Source organism: Corvus moneduloides, chromosome 26, assembly GCF_009650955.1.
Source record: "Corvus moneduloides isolate bCorMon1 chromosome 26, bCorMon1.pri, whole genome shotgun sequence".
Classification (NCBI taxonomy): Eukaryota; Metazoa; Chordata; class Aves; order Passeriformes; family Corvidae; genus Corvus; species Corvus moneduloides.
The window spans coordinates 1518226-1545270 of NC_045501.1; the positions used below are offsets into that span (position 1 = coordinate 1518226).

Below are 27045 nucleotides of genomic sequence, written 5' to 3' on the forward strand. Positions count from 1 at the left end.
AAAAAAAAAATGGGGAGGGGGGGAAAAAAAAGCGACCCAAAAAAATGAAAATGGGAAAAAAAAAAAAAAGGGGAAAGGTTGAAAAGAGAAAAAAAAAAAATCGGAAAAATTTGGTGGGTGGAAAAATGGAGAGAAAGGGAAAAATATTGAAAGAAATGAAAAAAAAGAAATGGAAAAAAGGGGAAAAAATGGAAATGAAAAAAAGAAAATGAAAAAAAGGAAAAAGATTAGAAAAATGAAAAAAATTGGATAAAGGAAAAAATAGAAAACTGGAAAAAAAAGGAGGAAAATGGCAAAAAAGAAGCATTGGAAGAATAGACAAAAGAAAGGACTGAAAAGGAAAAGAGGAAGAAATAAAAAGAGGAAAAATAAGGGAAAAGAGGGAAGAGAAAGAGGAAAGATAAAGGGGAAAGAAAAAAATAAAGAGGAAAAGTAAAAAAAAATAAATAAAGAGGGAAAAATACAGAAAAAAGGAAAAATAAAGAAAAAATTAAGAAAAAAAAAGAAAGTAAAGAGAAAAGGGAAAAATAGAGAAAAAAGAGGGAAAAGAAAAAAGGAAAAGAAAAGGAAAAATAAATTAAAAAGGAAAGGAAAAATAAAGAGAAAGGGAAAAAAAATAAAGGAAAAATCCAGAGAAAAAGATCAAGAAAATCAAAGACTAAAGGAAGAAATTGAAGAAAATTCAAAGAAAAAATAAAAAAAAAAGAAAAATATAAAAGAAAAATGGGGAAAAATGGGGAAAAGAAAAAATGGGAAAAAAAGAAAAAATGGGGAAAAGAAAAAATGGGGAAAAAAGAAAAAATGGGGAAAAAATTAAAGAAAAATGTGAAAAAATTAAAGAAAAAAGGGAAAAAATTAAAGAAAAAATGGAAAAAAATAAAGAAAAAATTTTAAAAAAGGGGGGGAAAAAAGGGGAAAAAATCTAAAAATAAATTAAAAAAAAAAAAAAGAGAAGACAAATGAAAAAAAGCCAAAGCAAGAAGTTCCAAGAACCAAAGAGCAAATCCTGCCGGAGTTTTCCTGCTCTCCCTCCCAGGAGCTTTCCCGAGGCCCCGCTGCCTCCACAGAGCTGCAAATGAAGTGAAAATTCCCAATCTCCAAACCCTGAACCTCCTAAAAAAAACCCCAAAAAACCAACAAAAAGCTTTTTTTTGTTTTTTTTTTTTTTCTCTTCCCCTCCCCACCTCCCCCCCTTATTTTTTATTTTCTGTGGGTTTTTTTTTTTTTTTTTTCCAGAGGAAAAATCCCATTCCTTCAACGTGGCAAGAAATTCGGGAAGCAGCAAAGAGCCAATTCCTTGGGGACTGTCCTTTACTCTACAGGAACCAAAAACCACCCCAAAAAAAACAAGCAAAAAAAAAAAAAAAAAAAAGGCAAAAAAAAAAAAAATCCAAAAGAACAGAAAATTCCTCGTTATTCCTGGGAAAGAACCAAGAATGTCCCAAAAAAAAATTAAAAAAAAACACCAAAAAAAAAAAAAAAAAAAAAGGAAAATATTGGGGAATGTTTGACACCATTTTATTCATCTTCAACTGCAGTGGAAAAATAGAACCTTTTACAAGTGCCATGTCAGCTCAACTCACTCATATATTTATATCTTTTATATAAATTTCTTTTTGCATTTTTTTCCTTTTTTTTTTTTTTTCCCCTCTTTTTAAATTTTTTTTTTTGGTTTGGGTTTTTTTTTATTTTTGTGGTTTTTTGTTTTTTTTTTTTTTTTCCCCCTCTGTTTTTTTTCCAAGTGCAGCAAGAGAGCAAAAACCACACGGGAACCTGATCCAAATGGAGAGCCCCAAAAACAAGAATTCAAAAAAAAATATAAAAAAAGGCAAAAAAGAAAAAAAAAAAAGGCCGAGTTTCCAAGTAAACGGTGTTTTAATCCCATTTTTTGGTGTATTTTCACATGGAATTTCCTCTCAAAATATCACCTGAATTGGTTTTTTATTATTTTTTTTTGTCCTGTGTGTGCATATTTTTCATATTTTTTATTTCTCGTATTTCTCTTTTTTTTTTCTCTTTTTGTTGTGGTTTTTTGTTTTTTTTTTAGCTCTTTTTTGAACTCTTTGGCACAATTTTTGATGTGAGTGTTCTGGGCTGCTACAGTCCAAGTCAGGAGAGCTCTTTTCCCAATTCGGAGCACTTTAAAAAAAAAACAAACAAAACAAAACAAAACAAATCGGATTTTTTTTTTTTTCCTTTTTCCAACTTATTGACTTTGTTTTTTTTCTATTTTTTTTCCTTTTTTTGCAATTTTTGAAGCCTGAAACTCGCCGGACAAGTGGATTTTTCAATTCCCTGGAACCAAAAATGATCTTTTTTCCCCCATTTCTACATTCACAGTTGAATATTTAAGGAAAGAAAGGCGCTTTTGTTGCTGAGCAGGACAAGCCAGGAGCTCCAAACATTCAGCATTTCCCTAAAATAAAAGCCCTAAACAGCAAACTTTCCTTAAATTTTATTGGTTTTTCCTTTTTTTTTTTTTTTTTTTCCTCTTTTCTGCTTTTTTTTATGTGCACATCTCTTACTGCATCAGTAGGACTGAACCTCGGGTTAGTTATGAAATGCAACAGCTAAACCCTTAAATTTTTGTACAGATTTTTGGTTTTTTGGGTTTTTTTTAAGGTTTTTTTCTTTTCTGGAATTTTTTTTTTGGACTTTTTTTTCCTGAATTTTTTTTTTTTTTTTTTGGAATTTTTTTCCTGGAATTTTTTTTTTTTTTTTTGGCATTTTTTTTCCTGGAATTTTTTTTTTTTTTTTTGACTTTTTTTTTTCAGAATTTTTTTTTTCCCTGGAATTTTTTTTTTGTTTGTTTGTTTGTTTTTTGGTGGTTTTGGGAAAAAAAAAAAAAAAAGAGAGCAACTGCAATTGTGGTTTGTTTTTTTTTTTGAAGTCGAGAACGTGGACATCGCCTCACTCACACACACTCACTCCTCTCCACTGCAACTCCTTCACCCCCTCTCTCCTGGGGGATTGCCTTTTGGTGCCTTTTGGAGGCAAAAAATCCCAAATTCTTCCCAAATTTCCACCTTTCCTCTCTCTCTCTCTCTCTCTCCAGCAGCCAAGACCTCACAGAGCACCACAGTGAATCCCAATTTTCCTCGTTTTCGCCTCGTTTTCCTCCTCCAAACTCAGCTGGCCACCGCGGAGAAGCCGCTCCTGGCGGGGTTTTTTTTTTTTCGCCCCCCACCCCCCTTCTTCTTTTTCCTTGGAATTTTGGGGCACAGAATTCCCTCCTGGATGCCTCTTCCCGGTGCCAGGGTCGCAAATGTGGTGTGGGATTTGTTCCAAGCCTCACTCACTCATCCTCATCATCCTCTCATTCCCAAACATTCCGCATCCGTGCACACTTCCTCACTCCCGGGGTTTCTTTTTTGGGGGGTTTTTTAGAAGACTGGAGATTTTTTTGGTGGTGGTGGTGGTGGTTTTTTTTTTTTCCAGTGGGGGTCCTCAGGTGTCGTCCCAATGGTAACAGATCTGGAAAGGGGGGAAAAAAAGGGGGAAAAAGGGAATTAAGGGGGGGGGAAAAAGGGATTCAGGGGATTAAGGGGAAAAAGGGGATTCAGGGAATTAAGGGGGGGAAAGGGGATTCAGGGGAAAAAAGGGGATTCAGGGAATTAAGGGGGAAAAAGGGAATTCAGGGGACAAAAGGGGATTCAGGGAATTGAGGGGAAAAAAAGGAATTCAGGGGACAAAAGGGGATTCAGGGGAAAAAAAAAGGGATTCAGGGGAAAAAAAAAGGATTCAGGGATTTAAGGGGAAAAAAGGGATTCAGGGGAAAAAAGGGAATTAAGGGGAAAAAAGGGAATTAAGGGGACAAAAGGGGATTCAGGGGACAAAAGGGGATTCAGGGGACAAAAGGAGAAAAAGGGAATTCAGGGATTTAAGGGGAAAAAAGGGAATTCAGGGAGAAAAAAGGGAATTAAGGGGACAAAAGGGAATTCAGGGGAAAAAAAGGGGGATTCAGGGGAAAAAGGAGAAAAAGGGAATTCAGGGATTTAAGGGAAAAAAGGGGATTCAGGGATTTAAGGGGAAAAAAGGGAATTCAGGGAGAAAAAAGGGAATTAAGGGGACAAAAGGGAATTCAGGGAATTAAAGGGAAAAAAGGGAATTAAGGGGACAAAGGGGATTCAGGGGAAAAAAGGGGGATTCAGGGGAAAAAGGAGAAAAAGGGAATTCAGGGATTTAAGGGGAAAAGGGGATTCAGGGGAAAAAAGGGGATTCAGGGATTTAAGGGGAAAAAAGGGAATTCAAGGAGAAAAAAGGGAATTAAGGGGACAAAAGGGGATTCAGGGAATTAAGGGGAAAAAAGGGAATTAAGGGGACAAAGGGGGATTCAGGGGAAAAAAAGGGGGATTCAGGGGAAAAAGGAGAAAAAGGGAATTCAGTGATTTAAGGGAAAAAAGGGGATTCAGGGGAAAAAAAGGGATTCAGGGATTTAAGGGGAAAAAGGGAAGTCAGGGAATTAAGGGGGGGAAAGGGAATTCAGGGAATTAAGGTGAAAAAATGGGATTTATGGGATTAAGGGGAAAAAAGGGAATTAAGGGGGAAAAAAGGGATTCAGGGGATTAAGGGGAAAAAAAGGGGGATTCATGGGAATAAGGGGAAAAAGGGAATTCAGGGGAAAAAAGGCAACTCAGGGAATTAAGGGGAAAAAATGGGATTTATGGGATTAAGGGGAAAAAAAGGAATTCAGGGGATCAAGGGGAAAAGGGAATTCAGGGTAAAGAAGGGAATTCAGGGAATTAAAAGCCCTGGAAGTGTTTAAAAATGTTGGAATGTGGCACTTGGGTTGGGTTCCATCTTGGAGATTTTTCCAACCTTAACATTTCCATGATTACACAATTAAAAAAAAAATACCTCAACACCCCAAATCCCAGGAGAAAAAAAAAAAAAAAAAAAAAGTGGGGAAAAAAAATTTGACTTTGTAGGATCAAAAGAGAAAGAAAAGAAAAAAAAACCCAAATGGGGCTTTTTTTTCCCACCAAAAAAAACCCAGAGCAACAACTTCCAGGAAAACAGAACTTTGGGATTGTGACTCTGCTGAGCCAATTTCCCTGATTTTTCCAGGTGGGAAAAAAGCAGGATGAGGCCTTACCAAGCTTGATTCTTGAGTTTCCTCAGCTCTTTCGTGGCCCAGGTCGCGAGGGTTTTTGTTTTGTTTGTCTTGGATCTCCTCCCTTCCGTTAGCAACTCATGGATCATGGGTCTGGCTTCTACTAATTTCAGGACATCCTTCCCAAAAGCTGTACACAAATCCCTGGAAGCAGAGAAAGATTATAGGGGGGGGGGGGAAGAAAAAAAAAAGGGCTGTGAGTGCCACAAAAAGCTGCTCAAGGTCATGGATTTTTGGGGAAAATTGTGATTAAAATTTGGTCAAACTCTCGGGCAAATGTTGATTTTCCCATAATTCTCCCTAAAATCAGCAGGAAAAATTGAAACACCTCAACCTGGCTTCCTCTGTTCCCTAAGGATGAGGGTTTTTTTTTTTTTGTTTCCAAGCTCCTGGAAAAATCCTAAATCTGGGATTTCTGTGCTGATTTTCCCACCTCGCCACTCACCTGCGGCATCGCTTCGCACCTTGAGTGAAACACCGAAATCCAACCCCAAAACTGACACTAAAAACTTCAGAGAAGCCAGAAAAAAAAAAAAAAAAGGGCAGATTCCAGGATTTTTCCGAGGGAAAAATAGGATGGGGAGGCCTTACCCTATGAGTCCAGCGGCACAGGCCACCACCCCGTCCGTGTGATCCTCGTCCCCGGCGATGTGGTCGATGTAGGACAGGATAAATTCCACCCTGGGCTGCACCAGCATCACGTCAGCTGTGAGGGAAAGGCTTGGTCAAGGCCTCTTGGGATTTTTGGGACGGACATTCCGTGTTCCCAAACCAATCTGGATCCCTACCCGGAAGAGCTCTTCTGGTAGGGAAAGGGAAACGCTCCTGGATTATTGTGGATTTCTGCTGTTTCCCTGCTCTGGGTGTTCGCTCCCAACGGGGAGGGACGGAGCAGGGATGAGCTCATGGATGTGACAACTCCAAAAGGAGGCTCAGGGGGAACTCCTGGATCCCTGGAAATGCCCAAAAAATGGGTGGATGTGGCACTGGGGATGTGGTTTGGAGGTGACAGTGACCAGATGATTTTAAGGGAAGGGACGGAGCAGGCATGTGCCCATGGATGTGACAACCCCACAAGGAGGCTCAGGGAGGTTTGTGTCGGATATTTGGGAATATCTCTCCACTGGAAGGGTTATAAATGTCCCAGAAATGGGTGGATGTGGCACTGGGGATGTGGTTTGGAGGTGACAGTGACCGGATGATTTTAAGGGAAGGGACGGAGCAGGGATGTGCCCATGGATGTGACAACCCCACAAGGAGGCTCAGGCAGGTTTGTGTCGGATATTTGGGAATATCCCTCCACTGGAAGGGTTGTAAAACATTGGAACAAGCACCCAAGGCTTGGAAAATGCCTGGCAATGTCCCAGAAATGGGTGGATGTGGCACTGGGGATGTGGTTTGGAGGTGACAGTGACCAGATGATTTTAAGGGAAGGGGCGGAGCAGGGATGTGCCCATGGATGTGACAACCCCACAAGGAGGCTCAGGGAGGTTTGTGTCGGATATTTGGGAATATCTCTCCACTGGAAGGGTTATAAATGTCCCAGAAATGGGTGGATGTGGCACTGGGGATGTGGTTTGGAGGTGACAGTGACCGGATGATTTTAAGGGAAGGGACGGAGCAGGGATGTGCCCATGGATGTGACAACCCCACAAGGAGGCTCAGGCAGGTTTGTGTCGGATATTTGGGAATATCCCTCCACTGGAAGGGTTGTAAAACATTGGAACAAGCACCCAAGGCTTGGAAAATGCCTGGCAATGTCCCAGAAATGGGTGGATGTGGCACTGGGGATGTGGTTTGGAGGTGACAGTGACCAGATGATTTTAAGGGAAGGGGTGGAGCAGGGATGTGCCCATGGATGTGACAACCCCACAAGGAGGCTCAGGGGGATCAGGAGGCTCAGGGAGGTTTGTGTCGGATATTTGGGAATATCTCTCCACTGGAAGGGTTATAAATGTCCCAGAAATGTGTGGATGTGACACTGAGGGACACGGTCTGGAGGTGACACCGACCGGATGATTTTAAGGATTTTTTTCCAAGCTTTCCAAGCTTGATCCCAACAAAGACCCCGACCCCTGGGGGTACTCACGGTGCACGTTCTCCTGGTCTCCCTTCAATCCCTGGATGATCCCGGTGTAGGCCTCCAGGCAGCCCTCCCTCAGCTCGTTCAGGTAATCCACCATGTCGTAGTCGGACTGGGGACGGACACAGGGATGGGATGAGCCCCTGGGAACGTCCCCTGGGTGCTCCCATGGGATTGGCGACAGCTCACCTTGTCCACCTGGGCCTGGGATGCCTGCTGGAGGGTGTTGAGCACCACGTCCAGGTACTTCTTGAACTCCCCTCCGATGGCCAGCGCGATGTCCCCGAACACCGACAGGATCTGCGGCTTCACCGACCTGTGGACGTTCTCGTTCTGGAAAAGGAATCCCAAAAGGGCTCCAGGTCAGTGTGGGAAGGGAGGAAAAGAGGAAAAGGCCTGGAGGTGCGGCAAGGGAGGTTTGTATGGGATGTTTGGGAATGTTTCTCCACTGGGAGGGGTGTAAAATGTTGGGAGTTTAAGGAGCCAGGGCAGTCAGCATGGCTGGGAATGTCCCAGAAATGTGGGGGGAATTTGGAAGGAATTCAGGAAGGAAGGAATTTGGGAAGGAATTCAGGCAGGAATTCAAGCAGGAATTCAGGCAGGAAGGAATTCAGGAGGGAATTTGGAAGGAATTTGGAATTCAGGAGGGAATTTGGGATGGAAATCAGGAAGGAATTCAGGAATTCGGAAGGAATTCGGAAGGAATTCAGTAATTAAAGAATTCAGGAGGGAATTTGGAAGGAATTCAGAAGGAACTCAGAAGGAACTCGGAAGGAAGGAATTCAGGAATTAAAGAATTCAGGAGGGAATTTGGAATTCAGGAGGGAATCTGGAAGGAATTCAGGAGGGAATTCAGAAGGAATTCAGGAGGGAATTCAGAAGGATTAGGAGGAATTCAGAAGGAAGGAATTCAGGAGGGAATTCAGAATTCAGGAGGGAATTTGGAAGGAATTCAGGAGGGAATTCAGAAGGAATTCGGAAGGAACTTGGAAGGAAGGAATTCGGAAGGAAGGAATTCAGGAATTAAAGAATTCAGGAGGGAATTCGGAATTCAGGAGGGAATCTGGAAGGAATTCAGGAGGGAATTTGGAAGGAATTCAGGAGGGAATTCAGGAGGGAATTTGGAATTCAGGAGGGAATTTGGAAGGAATTCAGGAAGGAATTTGGAATTCAGGAGGGGATTCAGGAAGCTGATAAACGAGGAGATATCCCTTTGCCCCCAACAACTCCTGGCCGCCGCTCAAACCGCACGGAGCCGTCAAACACGAGCCATTCCCGGCAAATTCCTCACACTTCTGGCGCGCTTCTCCCACCTCCCACTCCCCCTGGGAAGAGTGTGCATCCAACTGTTACTAAGGAGCAGGGAATCACTCGCTCACCCCCAGGTTCTCCAGGAGCAGCTGCATCACCTCGTCGCAGAAGGGGAGGATGTTGGACTGCAGGGCTCGGCACAGGTCCCCCACCAGCCCCACGGCGGACAGGCAGACCTGCAAAAAACCAGCCACACACCCACCCCTGAGTCACTGGGATCCAGATCCAAGGATTTGGGATCATTCCAGCACTCGGGAGTCATGGGAGGGTAATTAAACCCCAGGGAATAACGAGCTGGCTGCCATCACAGAGATGAGGAACAAGGGCAGCATATCCGGGAGTGGCAGAGATTTGTTTGGAAAACCAACTCCGAATTCCACAGTTCTACCCCACAGAAGGCACCAGGATCTGATATTCCAAGGGGAAATCCCAGGCAGGATTTGGGCTGGAAAAACAACTCCAAATCCCACAGTTTCACCCCACAGAAGGCACCAGGATCTGATATTCCAAGGGGACATCCCAGCCAGGATTTGGGCTGGAAAAACAACTCTGAATTCCAGTTTCACCCCACGGATGGCACCAGGATCTGATATTCCAAGGGGAAATCCCAGCCAGGATTTGGGCTGGAAAAACAACTCTGAATTCCACAGTTTCACCTCATGGAAGGCACCAGGATCTGATATTCCAAGGGGAAATCCCAACCAGCAGCACCTCCTTCGTCATCAAGGCCAGAAATTGTGGAATGTCAAGGCACTCAAGGTTTTTGCTGGATTGAACTGAGTCCGAATGGGTGCAGGGAATTAAAATCAAGAATGGGTTGGGTTGGAAGGGACCTTAAAGCTCATCCACCTAAAATCCCACAGGGAATATCTTCCACTATCCCAAAACTCATCCAACCTGGCCCTGGACAATTCCAGGGATGGGGCAGCCCCCAATTTCCCTGGATTAAAGGGAGAAGCCTGATCCATACCTGGTACTCAGCGTAGTTCTTCAGCCCAATGCCAAGGAAAGGTTTGAAGGCATCCATGTACTTCAGGAACTCTCCACCCAGGACTGTGCAGGGAAAATATCCCAGTGAGAAGGAAAATCCCAATTTGTAGCATTTGCCATGAAAAACAAATCAAAAACCTCCCAAATTCCACCCAAACCGAGTGAAAACCAATTCTCTGCTCGATAGCTGAGTGACTTATCCCACACTCTTCCATGCTCTAAGGTGGTTTGGATTTTGGAATCCTGGGATTGTTCAGTTGGGAAGGGACCCACTGGATGGGCAGGGACACCTTCCACCATCCCAGGTTGCTCCAAGCCTCGATCCAACCTGGCCTTGGACACTTCCAAGGATGTGAACACCCCCAGCTCTCCTTTACTGCCTTATCCACGCTTTTCCTTGGAAGTGATAAGAAACGAAAATTCCACGCTCTGAGGTGGTTTGGTTTTTAGAATCCCAGGATTTCTTGGGTTGAAAGGGACCATGAAGTGACACTTTCCACCATCCCAGGTTGCTCCAGCCTCGGACACTGCCAGGCACGCAGCACCCACCCCTTCCCCACACCACCCAACCACCAATGACGTTTTTCACCACATGGCCCAAAATTCCCGGATCCAACCCCATTCCTGACCTTCCACCAGGGTGCTGACGGCCATCAGGGCGTCCTCCTGCACCCCCCCGGAGCCGGCCGTGCTCTGGAACATCCTGAGCAGCGAGGCCATCACCACGTCCGAGATCTGCAGCGCGTCCTGGTGCTGCACCTTCCGCAGCACGTTCTGAGGGAAAAACCACGGAAAACGGGCAAAAATCACCGCTCATCTCACAGATAAAGCGTTCCCACACCCATGGGAGCTGCGAAAAAGATGAAAGGGAGCTGCTGTTTGAACCCTGCTGCCAAAAAAAAATCTGCTTTTGTGACTGCCAAGTCCCATTCATTTGGCTGCACTGAGATTTTTCCAGCTGAATTTACCTTTCCTGCTGCATAGGCTGTTCTCCCAGCTTTGCCATTTGTAAGCTGGCATTAAATGTGACCAGCCCAAATTTAGCCTATTAAAAAAAAAATAAAATAATAAAATCCTTTTTTTTTTTTTTTTCTCTGTCGCAGCTGAGCTCGTTGAACCTGAGTTTTGCTTCTGAATTAAAGTTAAGGAACGGTTAAAGTGGTTAAAATATAACATTTCCCAGGAAAAGGAGAAAACATCTTTAATCTCCAGAGGAAAATAATTATTTTAAGTTTAATTTTACACTCCACAAAGATGCACTTTGGCTGGTTAAATAATTAAGGCTGGATTTATGGAATTACAGGGTGTTTTGGGTGGGAAGAGACTCTAAAAATCCCCAAATTCCATGGGCAGGGGCACCTTCCACTATCCCAGGTTGTTCCTTCCACAGATGGGATTTTCTAATTTAATTTTAAATATTAACAAATATTTTTCCTCTGCTGGATGTTCATAATTGTATTTCCACCAAAAAGAAAAAAAAATATGTAAAGTATTAAGTATTTGCTGCAATTGGGTAAAAAATTCAGGTTCAGGTTTTGGGATTAAAAAAAGGCACATTTAGAAATTAAAACTGACAATTTAATTCCACCTGGACTATACTTCCTTGGCAGAAATCAGTGCCCACCCTGTGAGATTCCAGGGTGAAAATTCCCCTTTAAAACCCTTTTAAAAGAGCAGGTTATTCCCATTTCCCATTATTTGAAAAAATTACCCTAAAACTGGAGAGTGCAAACAACCAAAAAGCTTTTGAGGATGAAATTCAGGATTTCTCAAATCGACCTGGAGTCCACCTGGGTTGCTCTGAGCTGATTTTTTTGGGGAAAAAAACCCCGTTTTGAGTGGAGTTTGCAGCAGCAAGCACTGCACTGGTGGCTCCTGCTCATTAGCAGCTGTTTAATTCCCAGGACACTCAGAACATTTGAATTGGTGCCACTTGGATCAGGAGCACCGAGCACGAGAGGCAGATGAAGGAATCAAAGCCATGATGGAGTTTGTTTTATTTTTTTTTTGTCTGTGGGGTTGTTGAGGCTGTAGCCAACCCAAGAACCAATCTGACAGCACAGACAATCTTTTATAAAATCCCTAACAGCGCTCTTTTAGTCAAATTGCCCTAAATTTTGTCACTTAGTAGAGACTTCCGAACCTTGCATCACCTCCCACGTGGCAGCTGGGACACAAAATCCACTTTTTTCATTCAAATCTCAGCACCAGGAGCTGAGGTTGGAGCTTCAGGAGCATGAAAATGCCTCAAAAATCACTTTATTCCCAAAACCACAGACAAAGGAGAGAGGAATTTACCTGGAGAGTAGCACAGAGAAGGGACTGGAGATCGTTGAACTGGATTCTGTCGGAGGTGCTCTGGATGTGAGACTGAAACAAGAACAAAACCCTGCGTGTGAAGAGGCTGCCTGGGATCCTGGCAGCTCCAGGGAGAGCCAGATTGTACTTTAAATATTTGTTCTTTTCAGATTTCAGACCAGAGGGGCTGTGAAGAAGCTGAATATAGAATCCCTGAGTGGTTTGGGACCTTAAATCCCATCCATTCCCACGGGCAGGGACATCTCCCACCATCCCAACCTGGATTTGGACACTCCCAGGGATGGAGCAGCCACAATTTCCCCCGCAGCTTTAAATCAAGATTTACCCACCTCCATCTGCAGCACTTGCTGGAGCCTCTCCATGATGACCAGGGTGGTTTTTTGGACAGCAGGATAACAGTCCTTGGCACTGTTTTTCACTATTTCCATCAGGGATTCATAGGCAGAACTCCTCAAGTTATTCTGGTGTCCATCAGGTCTGCAACAGAAGGAGGAAGATTTGCAGCTCCAAGTGCTTGGAAACAGATTTTTTTAAAAATTTAAAAAAAAATTTTAGTAAACCAGCAACAGCTCCACTTGAGTGCTGTGACAAGCAGGAGCAATTGAAAAGCCTTGAATTAAAGGGAATTTGTGATTTCCAGAATCTCTGGCAACAAGGAGAGGGACAGAAGGAGCCTCAGAGTTAGTGTCAGGTGAGCAGCACTTCAGAGCCCCAGACACCTCTGAGGGTGTGAAATCTGAAATTAAGGCACCTGAGATGATTGGTGGGCTCCAGAGCCTTGAGCCAGACACTCCACTCCTGGCTGGATGGAAACAAAGACAGGGAAAGAGTTTAAATTTTGAACTGGGACAAGGTTTTTAAGGAGAATCAGCGGCAAAATGGCACCATCAGTCCCATGGAGCTGATCGAGGGATTGAACCTGGAGCTGTCAGATTTATGTAACCTTCAAGTCACCATAAAATTTGAGTTTTAGCCCTTTTTTTTTTCCTGCATCTAAGAGCAAAATGTTTTGCCTCATCTATTTTCTGTTTCAGCTGGGATGGGAATGGGAGCTCAAGTAGGTCCCTGGCTCTTCTGGGAGCACCTGGAGCTGACGGGAAGGGGTGGAACCCACAAAAAAACAATCAGGAGAAGGAACAAACACAGATCCCTGGTCATGTCCTGCTGCAATTCCTGATTATCCTGTGGCCCTGCAGCAAACGGGGCTGAGCCTTGTGACTGCACAAGAAGGGCAGAGTCTTAAAACTGTGGAGTTAAACTCAGAGATGTGAGGGAAAATGGGGGAGATGTGAGGGGAAAAGGGGGGAGACGTGAGGGGAAAAGGGGGGAGAGATGTGAGGGGAAAAGGGGGGAGAGATGTGAGGGGAAAAGAGGAGGGAGATGTGAGGGGAAAAGAGGAGAGATGTGAGGGGAAAAGAGGAGAGATGTGAGGGGAAAAGAGGAGAGATGTGAGGGGAAAAGGGGGGAGATGTGAGGGGGAAATGGGAGAGATGTGAGGGGAAAATGGGGAAGAGATGTGAGGAAAAACGGGGGAGATGTGAGGGGAAAATGGGGGAGAGATGTGAGGGGAAAATGGGGGAGAGATGTGAGGGGAAAATGGGAGAGATGTGAGGGGAAAACGGGGGAGAGATGTGAGGGGAAAATGGGGGAGAGATGTGAGGGGAAAAGGGGGGAGAGATGTGAGGGGAAAAGGGGGGAGATGTGAGGGGAAAATGGGGAAGAGATGTGAGGAAAAACGGGGGAGATGTGAGGGGAAAATGGGGGAGAGATGTGAGGGGAAAATGGGGGAGAGATGTGAGGGGAAAATGGGAGAGATGTGAGGGGAAAATGGGAGAGATGTGAGGGGGGAAAGAGAGATGTGAGGGGAAAATGGGGGAGAGATGTGAGGGGAAAATGGAGGAGAGATGTGAGGGGAAAACGGGGGAGAGATGTGAGGGGAAAGGGGGGGAGATGTGAGGGGAAAATGGGGGAGAGATGTGAGGGGAAATGGGGGAGAGATGTGAGGGGAAAATGGGGGAGAGATGTGAGGGGAAAGGGGGGGAGATGTGAGGGGAAAATGGGGGAGAGATGTGAGGGGAAATGGGGGAGAGATGTGAGGGGAAAATGGGGGAGAGATGTGAGGGGAAAACGGGGGAGAGATGTGAGGGGAAAACGGGGAGATTTGGGGAAAAACAAGAGAAATTCAGACTAAAATGGGAGACATGTGAGGGAAATACCAGAGATTCGAAGGAAAACAGGAGATTTGGGGAAAAACAAGAGAAATTCAGAGTAAAATAGGAGAGATTCAAAAGAAAAGAGGGAAGGGACACTCCCGGACTTCTTAAAGCACATATGGACAAAATACTGTAAAATTATTCAATGGGTAGAGCTGCTTTGCTGGGATTTGCATCCTTTATTTTTTTTTATACAAAAGAAGTGCCACCTTTTAATCCAACACCAGATCTCAGCTGCCAGGAAGAGCCTGAAGTGGGAAATAAATGAAAAAAAAAGCTTTTTTGAGAGGTTGTTTTACCTGTCTGCAGTCTCCAGCAGTTTCTGCACTATCAGCTCAAAGGAGGAGGATAAACAGTAGGTTGCTGGTTCTTCCTGATCATCAGCCACATCTGCAGCTTCATAGGCAGCTTCAGCAAGGCTGGAGAAGGCCTGGAACACAAAATATCCATTGGTTTTCCACCCTCACAGCTCCAAAAACTCAGATTCCACCAATTTTCCTGCTAAAATACCAAAAAAATCCCCCACCTAAACTAAAAAAAAAAAAACAAAGTGCAGGATGAGCAACTCCAGAGCAGTTTAACTGTGCTGGGATGGGTGGGTGAGAGGAGCTGAAAGCTTCCTGGGTTTTTATTTTACTCTAAAAACACCCAGGAATCATCTTCAGGAGACAAAAGCCACCTGGATTTTTGCCAGGATTAATAGGGCAGGGAAAACCCCTCTGTGCTGATGAGTCTTGAAACCCCTGGGATTCTAAAAAGGAGGGATTCTGTCATTTCTAGAAGTTGTTTTGACAGGAAAATCCTCCTCCCCAGCTCAGTCTGAGGGAGCAGCTCCTGGAAGGCAGTGAGGACACAAAGACCAGACAAAGCATCAGGAAAAAAAACCCAACCAACTCCTGCTTCCCAAATTATTCCTGGGATCGCTGCAGGAGCAGGTTTGGGTGATGGGGAATGAGGTGTTGCAACCCTTCCCCGAGGCAATCCAAGAAAAAGCTTAATCCCAAAATCCCTCTTCCCAACCCCATGTCACCAGGGACAAGCTCCCACAGCATTCCCAAACTGGAAGCAACTTCTACACTCAGTGAATATCAGCATTTTTCTCCTAAAATTCCACTTTTTTCCTTTATTTTTCCCTGCAAGAGCCGCAAAATAGAATTGGGATAATTTAAGTGTCAACCAGTGTTTGCTGGGGGAGCAAGCCATGGATTAATTCTGGAATTCACTCAAGTGTGTGTGGATAAATATATAAAATCACTTAAAAAATTATATAAATATAAAAAATCATACAAATACAGAAAACCACATAAATTTATAAAACCATACAAAGATATAAATTTATATCTTTATATAATTTATAAAAATGCCTATTTTTAGGTATTAATTTGCATTAATATATTTGAATTTATATTCATAAAAGCCCCTGACAGGAGGGTGGAGCCAGGTGGGAGCCAGGCAAGACTAAACAACTTCAAGAGATGCCCAGGCTGGATATCAAGGAAAATTCCTTCACAGAAAGAGTCCCAGGCATCTGAACAAGCTGCCTGGGGCAAGGCTGGACTCCCAATCCCTGGAATTATCCAGAAAATTCATGGATGTGGCACTCGAGCACAGAAGTTTGGCGGTGGCGCTGGCGGAACGCTCGGACTCGGTGACGGGAAAACCATTCCAGATCCCACCAGGAGCTGCTTTTCCCTGTGGATCTGAACTCCTGGCAGGGTTTGGGGGGTTCCTCACCCAGCAGACGTTGGTGGCCACCCTGGGCTCGGCGCTCAGCCCCTCCATCAGGCACTGCAGCAGCGGGGCCAGGTAGATGTCGTTGATGGCTGCTTCGGGCAGCATCTCGCAGATCCTGCCCACGGTCCAGGCCGTCGTGTCCCTGACCACCACGCTGGGATCCTTCATCAGCTCTATCAACGTTGGCATGGCCTGGGAAAGAGCCAGGAAAAACCAGGTGAGGGGGGAAAAAAAAAGAAATCATCCTGCATTCGTCCCAATCCTGTAGTTTATTTAGGATGTATTTTGTTTCATTTTGTATTCATGGATCTATTCCCTAATGCGACCCCTTTTCCAAACACCTTCACCAAGGATGGTTTTACTCAGCGTTCCCAAAGTGAAGGCAGCTTCTACATTCAGTAAATATTATCATTTTTTCTCCTCAAAATGCCTTTCTTCCCATTTTCTTTCCTACCTGAGTCACAAAAGAAGATCTGAGGTAACTTAACGTGAGTGCTGGGCTAGGGATCAAATCCAGGATTTGGATTTGAGATGTTCTCCTCCAATTAACCCAGGGATTTTTAGCTCCAAAAGCTCCAAAAGAAGTGATATCCTTTCAATTTTCCTTAAATTAAGAGCACGTGCAAAGCAGACACCCTGCTCTAAATAACCATGGGGTTTTTAGCTCCAAAAGTCTCCTAATCAGGTAATATCCTTTCAATTTTCCTTAATTTAAGAGCATGTGCAAAGCTGACATTCTCTCCCAATTAACCCAGATTTTGGGCACTAAAAGCCTCTAAATCCCCACAAAACTCAGGCTCCAGAAGCTTCCAAAACAGGTGATATCCTTCTGATTTTCCTTAAATTAAGAACACGTGCGAATCAGACATTCCCCTCCAATTAACCAAGGGATTTTTAGCTCTAAAAGCTTTCAAAACAGGTGATATCCTTTCAATTTTCCTTAAATTAAGAGGATGTGCAAAGTGCTATCCTGCTCCAAATAACCCAGGGATATTGGGCTCTAAAAGCCTCCATAACCAAGTGACATCCTTTTGATTTTCCTTAAATTAAGAGCACATGCAAGTCAGGTATTCTCCCCCAGATAATCCAGGGATTTCGGGCTCTAAAAGCCTCTAAACAAGGGATTTTTAGTTCTGGAAATCTCCAAAACAAGTGATACCCTTCTGATTTTCCTTAAATTAACACGACATCCAAAGCTGACACCCCTTCCTTCAAATAACTCTGGGGTTTTCCATAGGTGCCACCCTTCCAATTGCCCTTAAATAAAAACCCCCACGCAAACCAAACACACCCTCCTCCAAAGAACCAGGCGATTTGGACCTCTAACCCCTCCCAAACTCCCCTCAAAAACCCACCTGTATTACTAAAGGTTTGAGCTGGTTGGGCTCGGGCCCTTCCAGGATGCATCCGAAGGCCATGACGGCCGCATCCCGGTACCTCCAGTCGGGATTCTTGATGTGCTCCTTGATGAAGGGCAGCACGTGGGGGACGATGTCGTCCTCGCAGCACGTGGCCAGCAGCATCAGGCACACCCCCGCCGCCTTGCAGGGGTTCCAGTCGTCGTCGTCGTCGTTCTCGTCCTGCAAAAAAACCATCCCAGGGATCTATGGAATTCCATGGAATTGTCCCTGCTTTGTTGGGTTTTTAAGTGAAGTCCTGTTTCCAAGTAACAGGAATCGCTCACAGCTTTGGTGCCTTTCCAAGCTGGAGTGGCTTCAGCCACTTCCCAAAATGCTTTTTCCTCACCCAGGTGGGATTTTATCCATTTAATCCCTCTTCTCCCATCCAAAGTGCTCCCTGCACCATTAAAATCTCCTTTCCTAACCAAGCTCAGGCTCTTAAACCTTTGGTGTCTTTCCAACCTGGAGTGGCTTCAGCCACTTCCCAAAGTGTTTTTCCCTCACCCAGGTGGGATTTTATCCCTTTGATCCATGAAAGCCCTCCCAGAGTGGCCTCATCCACCTCCCAAAGTGCTTTTCCCTCACCCAGGTGGGATTTTATCCATTTAATCCCTCTTCTCCCATCCAAAGTGCTCCCTGCACCATTAAAATCTCCTTTCCCAACCAAGCTCAGGCTCTTGTACCTTTGGTGCCTTTCCAACCTGGAGTGGCCTCATCCACATCCACCTCCCAAAGTGCTTTTTCCTCACCCAGGTGGGATTTTATCCCTTTGATCCATGAAATCCCTCCCAGAGTGGCCTCATCCACCTCCCAAAGTGCTTTTTCCTCACTCAGGTGGGATTTTATCCATTTAATCCTTTCCATCCCTCCCAGAGTGGCTCCTGCACCATTAAGAAGCTCCTTTTCCAGCTGAACTGAGGCTCTTGAACGTTCAGTACCTTTCCAACCTGGAGTGGCCTCATCCACCTCCCCAAGTGCTTTTCCCTCTCATCCAGGCAGGAATTTTATCCCTTTGATCCCTTCCAGAAGCTCCCTGCACCATTAAAAATCTCCTTTCCCAACCAAGCTCAAGCTCTGAAGCCTTCAATACCTTTCCAACCTGGAGTGGCCTCATCCACTTCCCAAAAGGAGCTTTTCCCTCTCATCCAGTTGGGAATTTTATCCCTTTCATCCCTTCCAGAGGGTCCCTGCACCATTTAAAAATCTCCTTTCCCAACCCTCCTGTGATTCCCACCCCTGTTTTATCCCCTGGGAACCTCCTGCAATTCCACTCTGCTCATCCAAGACCAAAAACAAACCAGGGAAACAATTCCCTGGATTCACTTGGAGCATATTCCCAGCCAAATGAACTCTGTCCCGTTAATTAACAGTTTTATTTTATAATTAGGCAAGCCATTCCATTAATTTTGATTAGCCTGGAAAGCACAGCCCCAGTAAATCCCTGGGAAGAGTTTAACAGGGACTAAACAAAGGCCTCAAAAATCCCAGGAATTGCATCTCACATGAGGCAGGGCCTGTGGAATATCAGGTTTAACACCCCAAATATTCTGTCAGGAATACAGGGAACCACCAAACCTCTCAGGAAACCACAAATCCAGGGATGTGATCCAGGAAAATGGAGGCAAGTCCCAGTCTCAGCCCGAAAATTGCTGCATCACTGGCTCAGAGTGGTGCATGAAACCTCATCACAGACCAGGGACTGCCACCTCCTGAGGCGTTTTTGGGATCAGAGGACGCCAAAACCCAATTCCCACAGGAGCCGGGGGGGCAGGAAGAGCCCCTGAGCTGCGATTCCATCAGGGAATGTGGCACTCACCTGTTTTGTTAAGGTCTGGGTTAGAATAGGGACCAAATATTGCAGTGCCCCCTTGGCATAGAACTTGCTGGTGTGCTCTGGGGGCCTTCCCTGTTCTGCTGCCTGGAGAGGCAAAAAAAAAAAAGGGGTGAAAAGTTGATTTTCATAAATACTTTTATATAATTTAAAATTTTTTCAGTATTAAGAGGCTGAATGATCAACTCTAGAAGGCACAAATTCCCTTTTCCTCTTCCCCCTCCTTCCCAACAGGAATTTTGAGTTGCCTCAAGGGCACTTTGCACCGAGTTAAATATTCCACTTGAATTCCCCATCCCTCCTCACAGGGCACAATTATCCTCATTTTGGCTGTCAGGTGTAATTACCAGGTGACCCTGAGGTGAAGGAGCAAAAGGTTTGGAGCACATAAAGCCAACCCTACTGCTGCTGCCTGTCCTTTTATCCTTGATTTTTTTCTTCTAATTATTTTTGGGGAATCCAACCATAAATATAAATTTAGCTGCTTTTAAAAAAAGATGGATGTGATTCATGCAGAGCCCTTCAAAGTTTCAGCTGTTATTGATCTCCACAGCTAATTTCTGCTAACAGCATCTGCATGCACAACAATTCCCCCAAATTCCTCTCCAGGCCCAGCCATACCACGGGATAATTACTTTTATTTCATCCACAATTCCAGATTTGACTCAAATTTCATGGATTTTAGGGAATGCAAACCATCTTTTGGCAAAAAGTCCCTCATGGCTCTGAAAGACCCCAAATTCCAGGGTGCAGAGTTGTCCCAAAACCAGCAGGAAATTAAAGATTTGCTCTTAATTCTGTGGGATGATTACTTTTATTTCATCCACAATTCCAGATTTGACTCAAATTTCATGGATTTTAGGGAATGTGAGCCATCTTTTGGCAAAAAAGTCCCTCATGGTTGTGACAGACCCCAAAATTCCAGGGTGCAGAGTTGTCCCAAAACCAGCAGGAAATTAAAGATTTGCTCTTAATTCTGTGGGATGATTACTTTTATTTCATCCAGAACTCCAGATTTGACTCAAATTTCATGGATTTTAGGGAATGTGAGCCATCTTTTGGCAAAAAAGTCCCTCATGGTTGTGACAGACCCCAAAATTCCAGGGTGCAGAGTTGTCCCAAAACCAGCAGGAAATTAAAGATTTGCTCTTAATTCTGTGGGATGATTACTTTTATTTCATCCAGAACTCCAGATTTGACTCAAATTTCATGGATTTTAGGGAATGTGAGCCATATTTGGCAAAAAGTCCCTCATGGTTGTGACAGACCCCAAAATTCCAGGGTGCAGAGTTCCCTGGATGGGATTTAAGATCCCTTCCAACCCAAATCATTCCAGGATTCCATAATTAAATTCTCCCGCTGTGGAGGCAAGATCAAAACCTTTGGTGGTATTAAAACAGCACAACTTTGGTCATTATTTCATTAATCCCATGGATTATATCCCAGGAAAAACATGGGAGAGCCCTGTGATAGGGGCTGCACCTGGATTTAGGTGGAAATAGGGAATAAGAATGGTAAAATTGGGTTATTTTAACAAAAAAACATCAGGTTGGGCAGGGCTGGGAGCAACCTGGGATGGTGGGAGAGGTGGGAGATGGCCGGGAACAGATGGGATTTAAGGTCCTTCCAGCCCAAATCATTCAAACATTTTGGGATTAACAGGAATTCCAAACACAGGCTCAGCTAAAAAACCTCAAAATTACCTTGGGGAGCAGAACCTGGGCCAGCACCAAATGAGGAGCTAAAAATTCCCAAATGAGGAGCTAAAAATTCCCAAATGAGGAGCTAAAAACCCCCAAACCAGGAGCTAAAACCCCCAAACCAGGAGCTAAAAACCCCCAAACCAGGAGCTAAAACCTCCAAATCAGGAGCCAAAAACCCCCAAATCAGGAGCCCAAGAGGAGCTAAAAAGTCCCAAACGAGGAGCTAAAAGCCCCCAAACCAGGAGCTAAAAATTCCCAAACCAGGAGCTAAAAACCCCCAAACCAGGAGCTAAAAACCCCAAACAAGGAGTTAAAACCCCCAAACCAGGAGCTAAAAACCCCCAAACCAGGAGCCCAACGAAGAGGTAAAAACCCCAAACCAGGAGCTAAAACCCCCAAATGAGGAGCTAAAACCCCCAAATCAGGAGCTAAAACCCCCCAAACCAGGAGCTAAAAACCCCAAACCAGGAGCTAAAACCCCAAACCAGGAGCTAAAACCCCAAACCAGGAGCTAAAAACCCCCAAACCAGGAGCTAAAACCCCCAAATGAGGAGCTAAAACCCCCAAATGAGGAGCTAAAACCCCCAAATCAGGAGCTAAAACCCCCCAAACCAGGAGCTAAAAACCCCAAACCAGGAGCTAAAACCCCCCAAACCAGGAGCTAAAAACCCCAAACCAGGAGCTAAAACCCCAAACCAGGAGCTAAAAACCCCCAAACCAGGAGCTAAAACCTCCAAATCAGGAGCCCAAGAGGAGCTAAAAAGTCCCAAACCAGGAGCCCAAAACCCCCAAACCAGGAGCTAAAACCCCCAAACCAGGAGCTAAAAACCCCCAAACCAGGAGCTAAAAACCCCCAAACCAGGAGCTAAAAACCCCCAAACCAGGAGCTAAAAACTCCCAAACCAGGAGCTAAAAACCCCCAAACCAGGAGCTAAAACCCCCCCAAACGAGGAGCTAAAAACCCCAAACCAGGAGCTAAAAACCCCCAAACCAGGAGCTAAAAACTCCCAAACCAGGAGCTAAAAACCCCAAACCAGGAGCTAAAAACCCCAAACCAGGAGCCCAAAACCCCCAAACCAGGAGCCCAAAACCCCCAAACCAGGAGCTAAAAACCCCAAACCAGGAGCCCAAAACCCCCAAACCAGGAGCTAAAAATTCCCAAACCAGGAGCTAAAAACCCCCAAACCAGGAGCTAAAAACCCCCAAACCAGGAGCTAAAAACCCCAAATCAGGAGCTAAAAACCCCCAAATCAGGAGCCCAAGAGGAGCTAAAAAGTCCCAAACCAGGAGCTAAAAACCCCAAATCAGGAGCTAAAAAGTCCCAAACCAGGAGCTAAAAACCCCCAAATCAGGAGCTAAAACCCCAAACCAGGAGCCAAAACCCCAAACCAGGAGCTAAAAACCTCCAAATCAGGAGCTAAAAACCCCCAAATCAGGAGCCCAAGAGGAGCTAAAAAACCCCAAACGAGGAGCTAAAAACCCCCAAACCAGGAGCTAAAAACCCCCAAACCAGGAGCTAAAAAACCCCAAACCAGGAGCCAAAAAACCCCAAACCAGGAGCTATAACCCCCAAACCAGGAGCTAAAACCCCCAAACCAGGAGCTAAAAACCCCCAAACCAGGAGCTGAAAACCCCAAACCAGGAGCCCAACAAGGAGCTAAAACCCCCAAACCAGGAGCTAAAAACCCCCAAACCAGGAGCTGAAAACCCCAAACCAGGAGCCCAACAAGGAGCTAAAACCCCCCAAACCAGGAGCTAAAATAAAACCTCTTTTGGGAGTTTTTATTTTGTGCTGCTGATCCCAAAACCATCCTGGGAATTTATCCCATGCCCCCGGGACAGCACAGGAAGAGCTCCCAGGCTGGTGCCAAGCAGGAATTGAGCATTCCCAAAGGTTGATCCAAGGATTTGCAGCCCTTGCCAGGTCCCACCTCCGAGGCCTCGATGGCCAGGTCCATCTCCTCGTCGCACACGTTGGACCAGAACTCGATGCCCTGCAGAGCCACCTCGTCTATGTCACTTTTCATTGCTTCAATTGTGATCTGCAGGATTCCAAAAAAAAGGAAAAAAAAAAAAGGATATTTCAGCAATTCGTCCCTTCCTGAAATACATCCTGGTTTTTGGGAGATTTGGGATTGTCTAAAATTCAAGTTATTGCTCTTGGAAATTGCAAATAATCTGATTTTATCCTATTTTATCACTGCAAAGTCTCATTGTTTTGTCCCATTTGGAATCTGAAATCTGGCAAATTTGATGTTGTTTTTAGGGATTTTGCTGGGATTGGGATTCCCAGGGAAATAAAGGAAAATCAGGAATGGAAGGGAAGTTTTTAAAGAGGTGAGGACAAAAGAGGACGGGGCCATCAGATAAATAAAGATGGAAAATAGAAATACAGATGGAGGGAGATTAGGGAAATAAATGTGAGAAACAGAAATAGAAATAAAGGGAGATCAGAGAAATAAATAGGAGAAATATAAATGTGAATGTAAATATAAATACAAATGCAAATATAAATATAATTATAAGTATAAATATAAGTGTAAATATAAATGTAAGTGTAAATATAAATGTAAGTGTAAATATAAATATAAATATAAATATAAATATGAGGGAGATCAGACAAATAAATATGAGAAATATAAATACAAACGAAGGGAAATCAGAGAAATAAATATCAATACAAATGGAGTGAGATCAGAAAAATAAATGTGAGAAATATAGATACAAACAAAGGAAAATCAGAGACATAAACCTCAAAAATACCAACACAAATAGAGAAATATCAGAAAAATAAATATCAATACAAACAGAGGGAGATCAGAGAAAAAGATGAGAAATGAATACAAATGGGGGGAAAATCAGAGAAATAAATGTGAGAAATACAAATACAAATAGAGGGAGATCAGAGAAATAAATATGAAAAATATAAATACCAATACAAAGAGAGGGAAATCAGCCAAAAATAGGGGAAATAGAAATGGGAGAAAATCAGAGAAATAAACTTGAAAAATATCAATACAAATAGAGGGAAATCAGAAAAAATAAATATCAATACAAAGAGAGGGAGATCAGAGAAATAAATATGAGAAATATGGATATGAACACAGGAAAATCAGAGAAATAAATGTGAGAATTATAAATACAAATAGAGGGGAACCAGGAAAAATAAATATCAATACAAAGGAGGGAAATCAGCCAAAAGTAGGGGAAATATAAATACAAATGGGGGGAAAAAATCAGAGAAATAAATGTGAGAACTATGGATACAAACAAAGGAAAATCAGAGAAATAAGTGTGAGAATTATAAATACAAATAGAGAGGAACCAAGAAAAATAAATAATACAAAGAGAGGGAGATCAGAGAAATAAATATGAGAAATATGGGATACAAACAAAGAAAAATGAGAGAAATAAACTTGAGAAATACCAATTAAAATAGAGGGAAATCAGAAAAAATAAATATCAATACAAAGAGAAGGAAAGCAGCCAAAAATAGGGGAAATAAAAATCCAAACGGGGGGCAAAAAATCAGAGAAATAAATGTGAGAATTATGGACACAAACAAAGGAAAATCAGAGAAATAAACTTGAGAAATACCAATTAAAATAGAGGGAAATCAGAAAAAATAAATATCAATACAAAGAGAAGGAAAGCAGCCAAAAAGAGGGGAAATAAAAATCCAAATGGGGGGAAAAATCAGACAAATAAATGTGAGAATTATGGATACAAACACAGGGAAATCAGGGAAATAAACTTGAGAAATACCAATTAAAATAGAGGGAAATCAGAAAAAATAAATATCAATACAAAGAAAAGGAAAGAAGCCAAAAATAGGGGAAATAAAAATCCAAATGGGGGGAAAAATCAGACAAATAAATGTGAGAATTATGGATACAAACACAGGGAAATCAGGGAAATAAACTTGAGAAATACCAATTAAAATAGAGGGAAATCAGAAAAAATAAATATCAATACAAAGAAAAGGAAAGAAGCCAAAAATAGGGGAAATAAAAATCCAAATGGGGGGAAAAATCAGAGAAATAAATGTGAGAATTCCAAATACACATTCCAAATTCCAACACTCACAGCGAAGAGGGCAGGCCCCATGTACGTCTCCATATATTGATAATAAAGGGACATTATCTTCACCAGGTTCTGTAAGGCAGCCACTCGTACCTGGGGCAGAGGAAAATTCATCTTTTGATTAAATTCCCTTTATTTTTAAGATTTTTTTCAGCAGTCAGAGGCTCCCCAGAAATTCAGGGATAAATTCTGAGCTCACTCACCCTCGTGTCTGGACACTGTGTTGCTTCACAGACTACTTGCATAATAAAGTGCCTTTCAGACTGGAAAAAAAAAAAAGAGAATTAAAACAATATTTCAAGAGGCTGAAAAAAGAATTTGAGCCTTAAAAAAGCTTCCCAGGGAGGGTGGGGTTGAGGCTGGACCAGCACAGGCACAAGGCACCACTCCCTGCTCTATTTTAAGTCCTTTTTTTTCCCCAAAAATGGGAATCCTTTCTTCCCCTAAATGGGAATCCCAAGCTTCCATTTCAAGGCTGTCCAAAATAAAGACACAGCAGAAGTCCAGAAATGAAAAAATTCTGCTTTTCCCTGAATTATTTCAACATTTTCTTTAAGAAAACTCCAGTCAGGATATGGATTTTTTTAAGGCAGCAGCTGGGTATTTGTATTTTGGTAAGAAGGGATGGATTTGTTCTCATGGATTTATTTAACAGGGCTGAATCCAGCAGGAACGGGGCCAGGAGGGATCCTGCACCTCCCATTCCCAGTTTTGGGATTACTCAGGTGATGCCCATGAGGGATTTAGGGAGAGTTTTTCATTAAAAAACCCTCCTAAGCTGCAAATTCAACATTAATTCCACGCTGTCCCTGTGAGAGAACCAATGGATAAACTTAATCCAAGAAGGAAAAGTAAAATAAAATAAATAAAAATAAATGAAATAAATAAAAATTTAAAAAAAAAAATTTAAAAATAAAATAAATAAAATTAAAATAGATGTAAATTCAAATAAAACCAAAATAAAATAAAACCAAAATAAAATTAAAAAAATAAAATAAAATAAAATAAAATAAAATAAAATAAAATATCCATGGATTTGGTTGCTGTCTCATCCAGGGGCCTCTTGTTGGGAACATTTTTCCTCCCCCACCGATTTTCAGAGGCCAAGTTTGAATCTGGATCGGGGCCAGGGCGGCTGAAAGGGAAGTGCTGATCCCAGCTGGGATCGTGTCCCTGTCACAGGAGTGGGATCAGGAGCATCCAGCGGGATCAGCTCTGGGGTCAGGTGTGGCTTAAAGGCAAAAAGGAGGGGAAAAGGGGTGGGAAAAAGGGAGAAAAAACAAGGGGGGAAAGGAGGGGAAAAAAGGGGGGGGAAAGGGAAAAAATAGGGGGGAAAAGGGAAAAAATGGGGGGGAAATGGGAAAAATGGGGGGGAAAAAGGGAAAAAATGGGGGGGAAAAGGGAAAAAATGGGGGGGAAAAGGGAAAAAATGGGGGGGAAAAAAAACCAAAGGGGGGAAAAAGGAAAAGAAAAGGGGGGGAAAAAGGAAAAAAAGGGGGGGAAAAAGGAAAAAAAAGGGGAAAAAAGGGAAAAAATAGGGGGGGAAAGGGAAAAAAGGGGGGGGAAAGGGAAAAAAGGGGGGGGAAGGGAAAAAAGGGGGGGGAAAAAGGGAAAAAATGGGGGGGAAAAAGGGAAAAATTGGGGGAAAAAAGGGGAAAAATGGGGGGGAAAAAGGGAAAAAATGGGGGGGAAAAAAACCAAAGGGGGGAAAAAGGGAAGAAAAAGGGGGGGAAATGAGGAAAAAAAGGGGGGGAAAAAGGGAAAAAAATGGGAAAAAAGGGAAAAAATAGGGGGGGAAAGGGAAAAAAGGGGGGGGAAAGGGAAAAAAGGGGGGGGGAAAGGGAAAAAAGGGGGGGGAAAGGGAAAAAAGGGGGGGAAAGGGAAAAAAGGGGGGGAAAGGGAAAAAAAGGGGGGGAAAGGGAAAAAAAGGGGGGGGAAAGGGAAAAAAAGGGGGGGAAAGGGAAAAAAAGGGGGGGAAAGGGAGGGGAAAAAGGGAGGGAAAAAAGGGGGGGAAAAAGGGCGGGAAAAAAAGGGGGGGAAAGGGAGGGAAAAAAGGGCGGGGAAGGGAAAAAAAGGGGGGGGGACGGGAAAAAAAGGGGGGGGAAGGGCACAAAAAGGGGGAAAAATGGTGGAAAAAAAGGGGGGGAAAGGGAAAAAAAGGGGGGGAAAGGGAAAAAAAGGGGGGGAAAGGGAAAAAAAGGGGGGGAAAGGGAAAAAAAGGGGGGGAAGGGAAAAAAGGGGGGAAAGGGAAAAAAAGGGGGGGAA

General features: G+C 43.6%; 1 protein-coding gene across 2 annotated transcripts in view; it reads right to left on the reverse strand.

Moving 5' to 3' along the window:
- Positions 1 to 3178: 3178 nt before the first annotated feature.
- Positions 3179 to 27045, reverse strand: part of KPNB1 (karyopherin subunit beta 1) — a 33552-nt gene continuing 9685 nt past the window's right edge. The window contains exons 6-22 of one of the 2 annotated variants that reach the window (XM_032134194.1): positions 24984 to 25043; positions 24784 to 24873; positions 22629 to 22739; positions 18980 to 19081; positions 17119 to 17343; positions 15764 to 15955; positions 14329 to 14459; positions 12146 to 12293; positions 11796 to 11867; positions 10127 to 10271; positions 9478 to 9560; positions 8576 to 8683; positions 7386 to 7529; positions 7203 to 7308; positions 5705 to 5819; positions 5096 to 5257; positions 3179 to 3474 (exon numbers count right to left, since the gene is read on the reverse strand). In XM_032134194.1, coding sequence (XP_031990085.1) covers position 3474; positions 5096 to 5257; positions 5705 to 5819; positions 7203 to 7308; positions 7386 to 7529; positions 8576 to 8683; positions 9478 to 9560; positions 10127 to 10271; positions 11796 to 11867; positions 12146 to 12293; positions 14329 to 14459; positions 15764 to 15955; positions 17119 to 17343; positions 18980 to 19081; positions 22629 to 22739; positions 24784 to 24873; positions 24984 to 25043 — 1995 coding nt within the window. In that variant the 3' untranslated portion in view covers positions 3179 to 3473. Of the gene's footprint in view, positions 3475 to 5091; positions 5258 to 5704; positions 5820 to 7202; positions 7309 to 7385; positions 7530 to 8575; positions 8684 to 9477; positions 9561 to 10126; positions 10272 to 11795; positions 11868 to 12145; positions 12294 to 14328; positions 14460 to 15763; positions 15956 to 17118; positions 17344 to 18979; positions 19082 to 22628; positions 22740 to 24783; positions 24874 to 24983; positions 25044 to 27045 lie in introns of those variants that run through there. The other variant, XM_032134193.1, reaches the window with a different exon arrangement.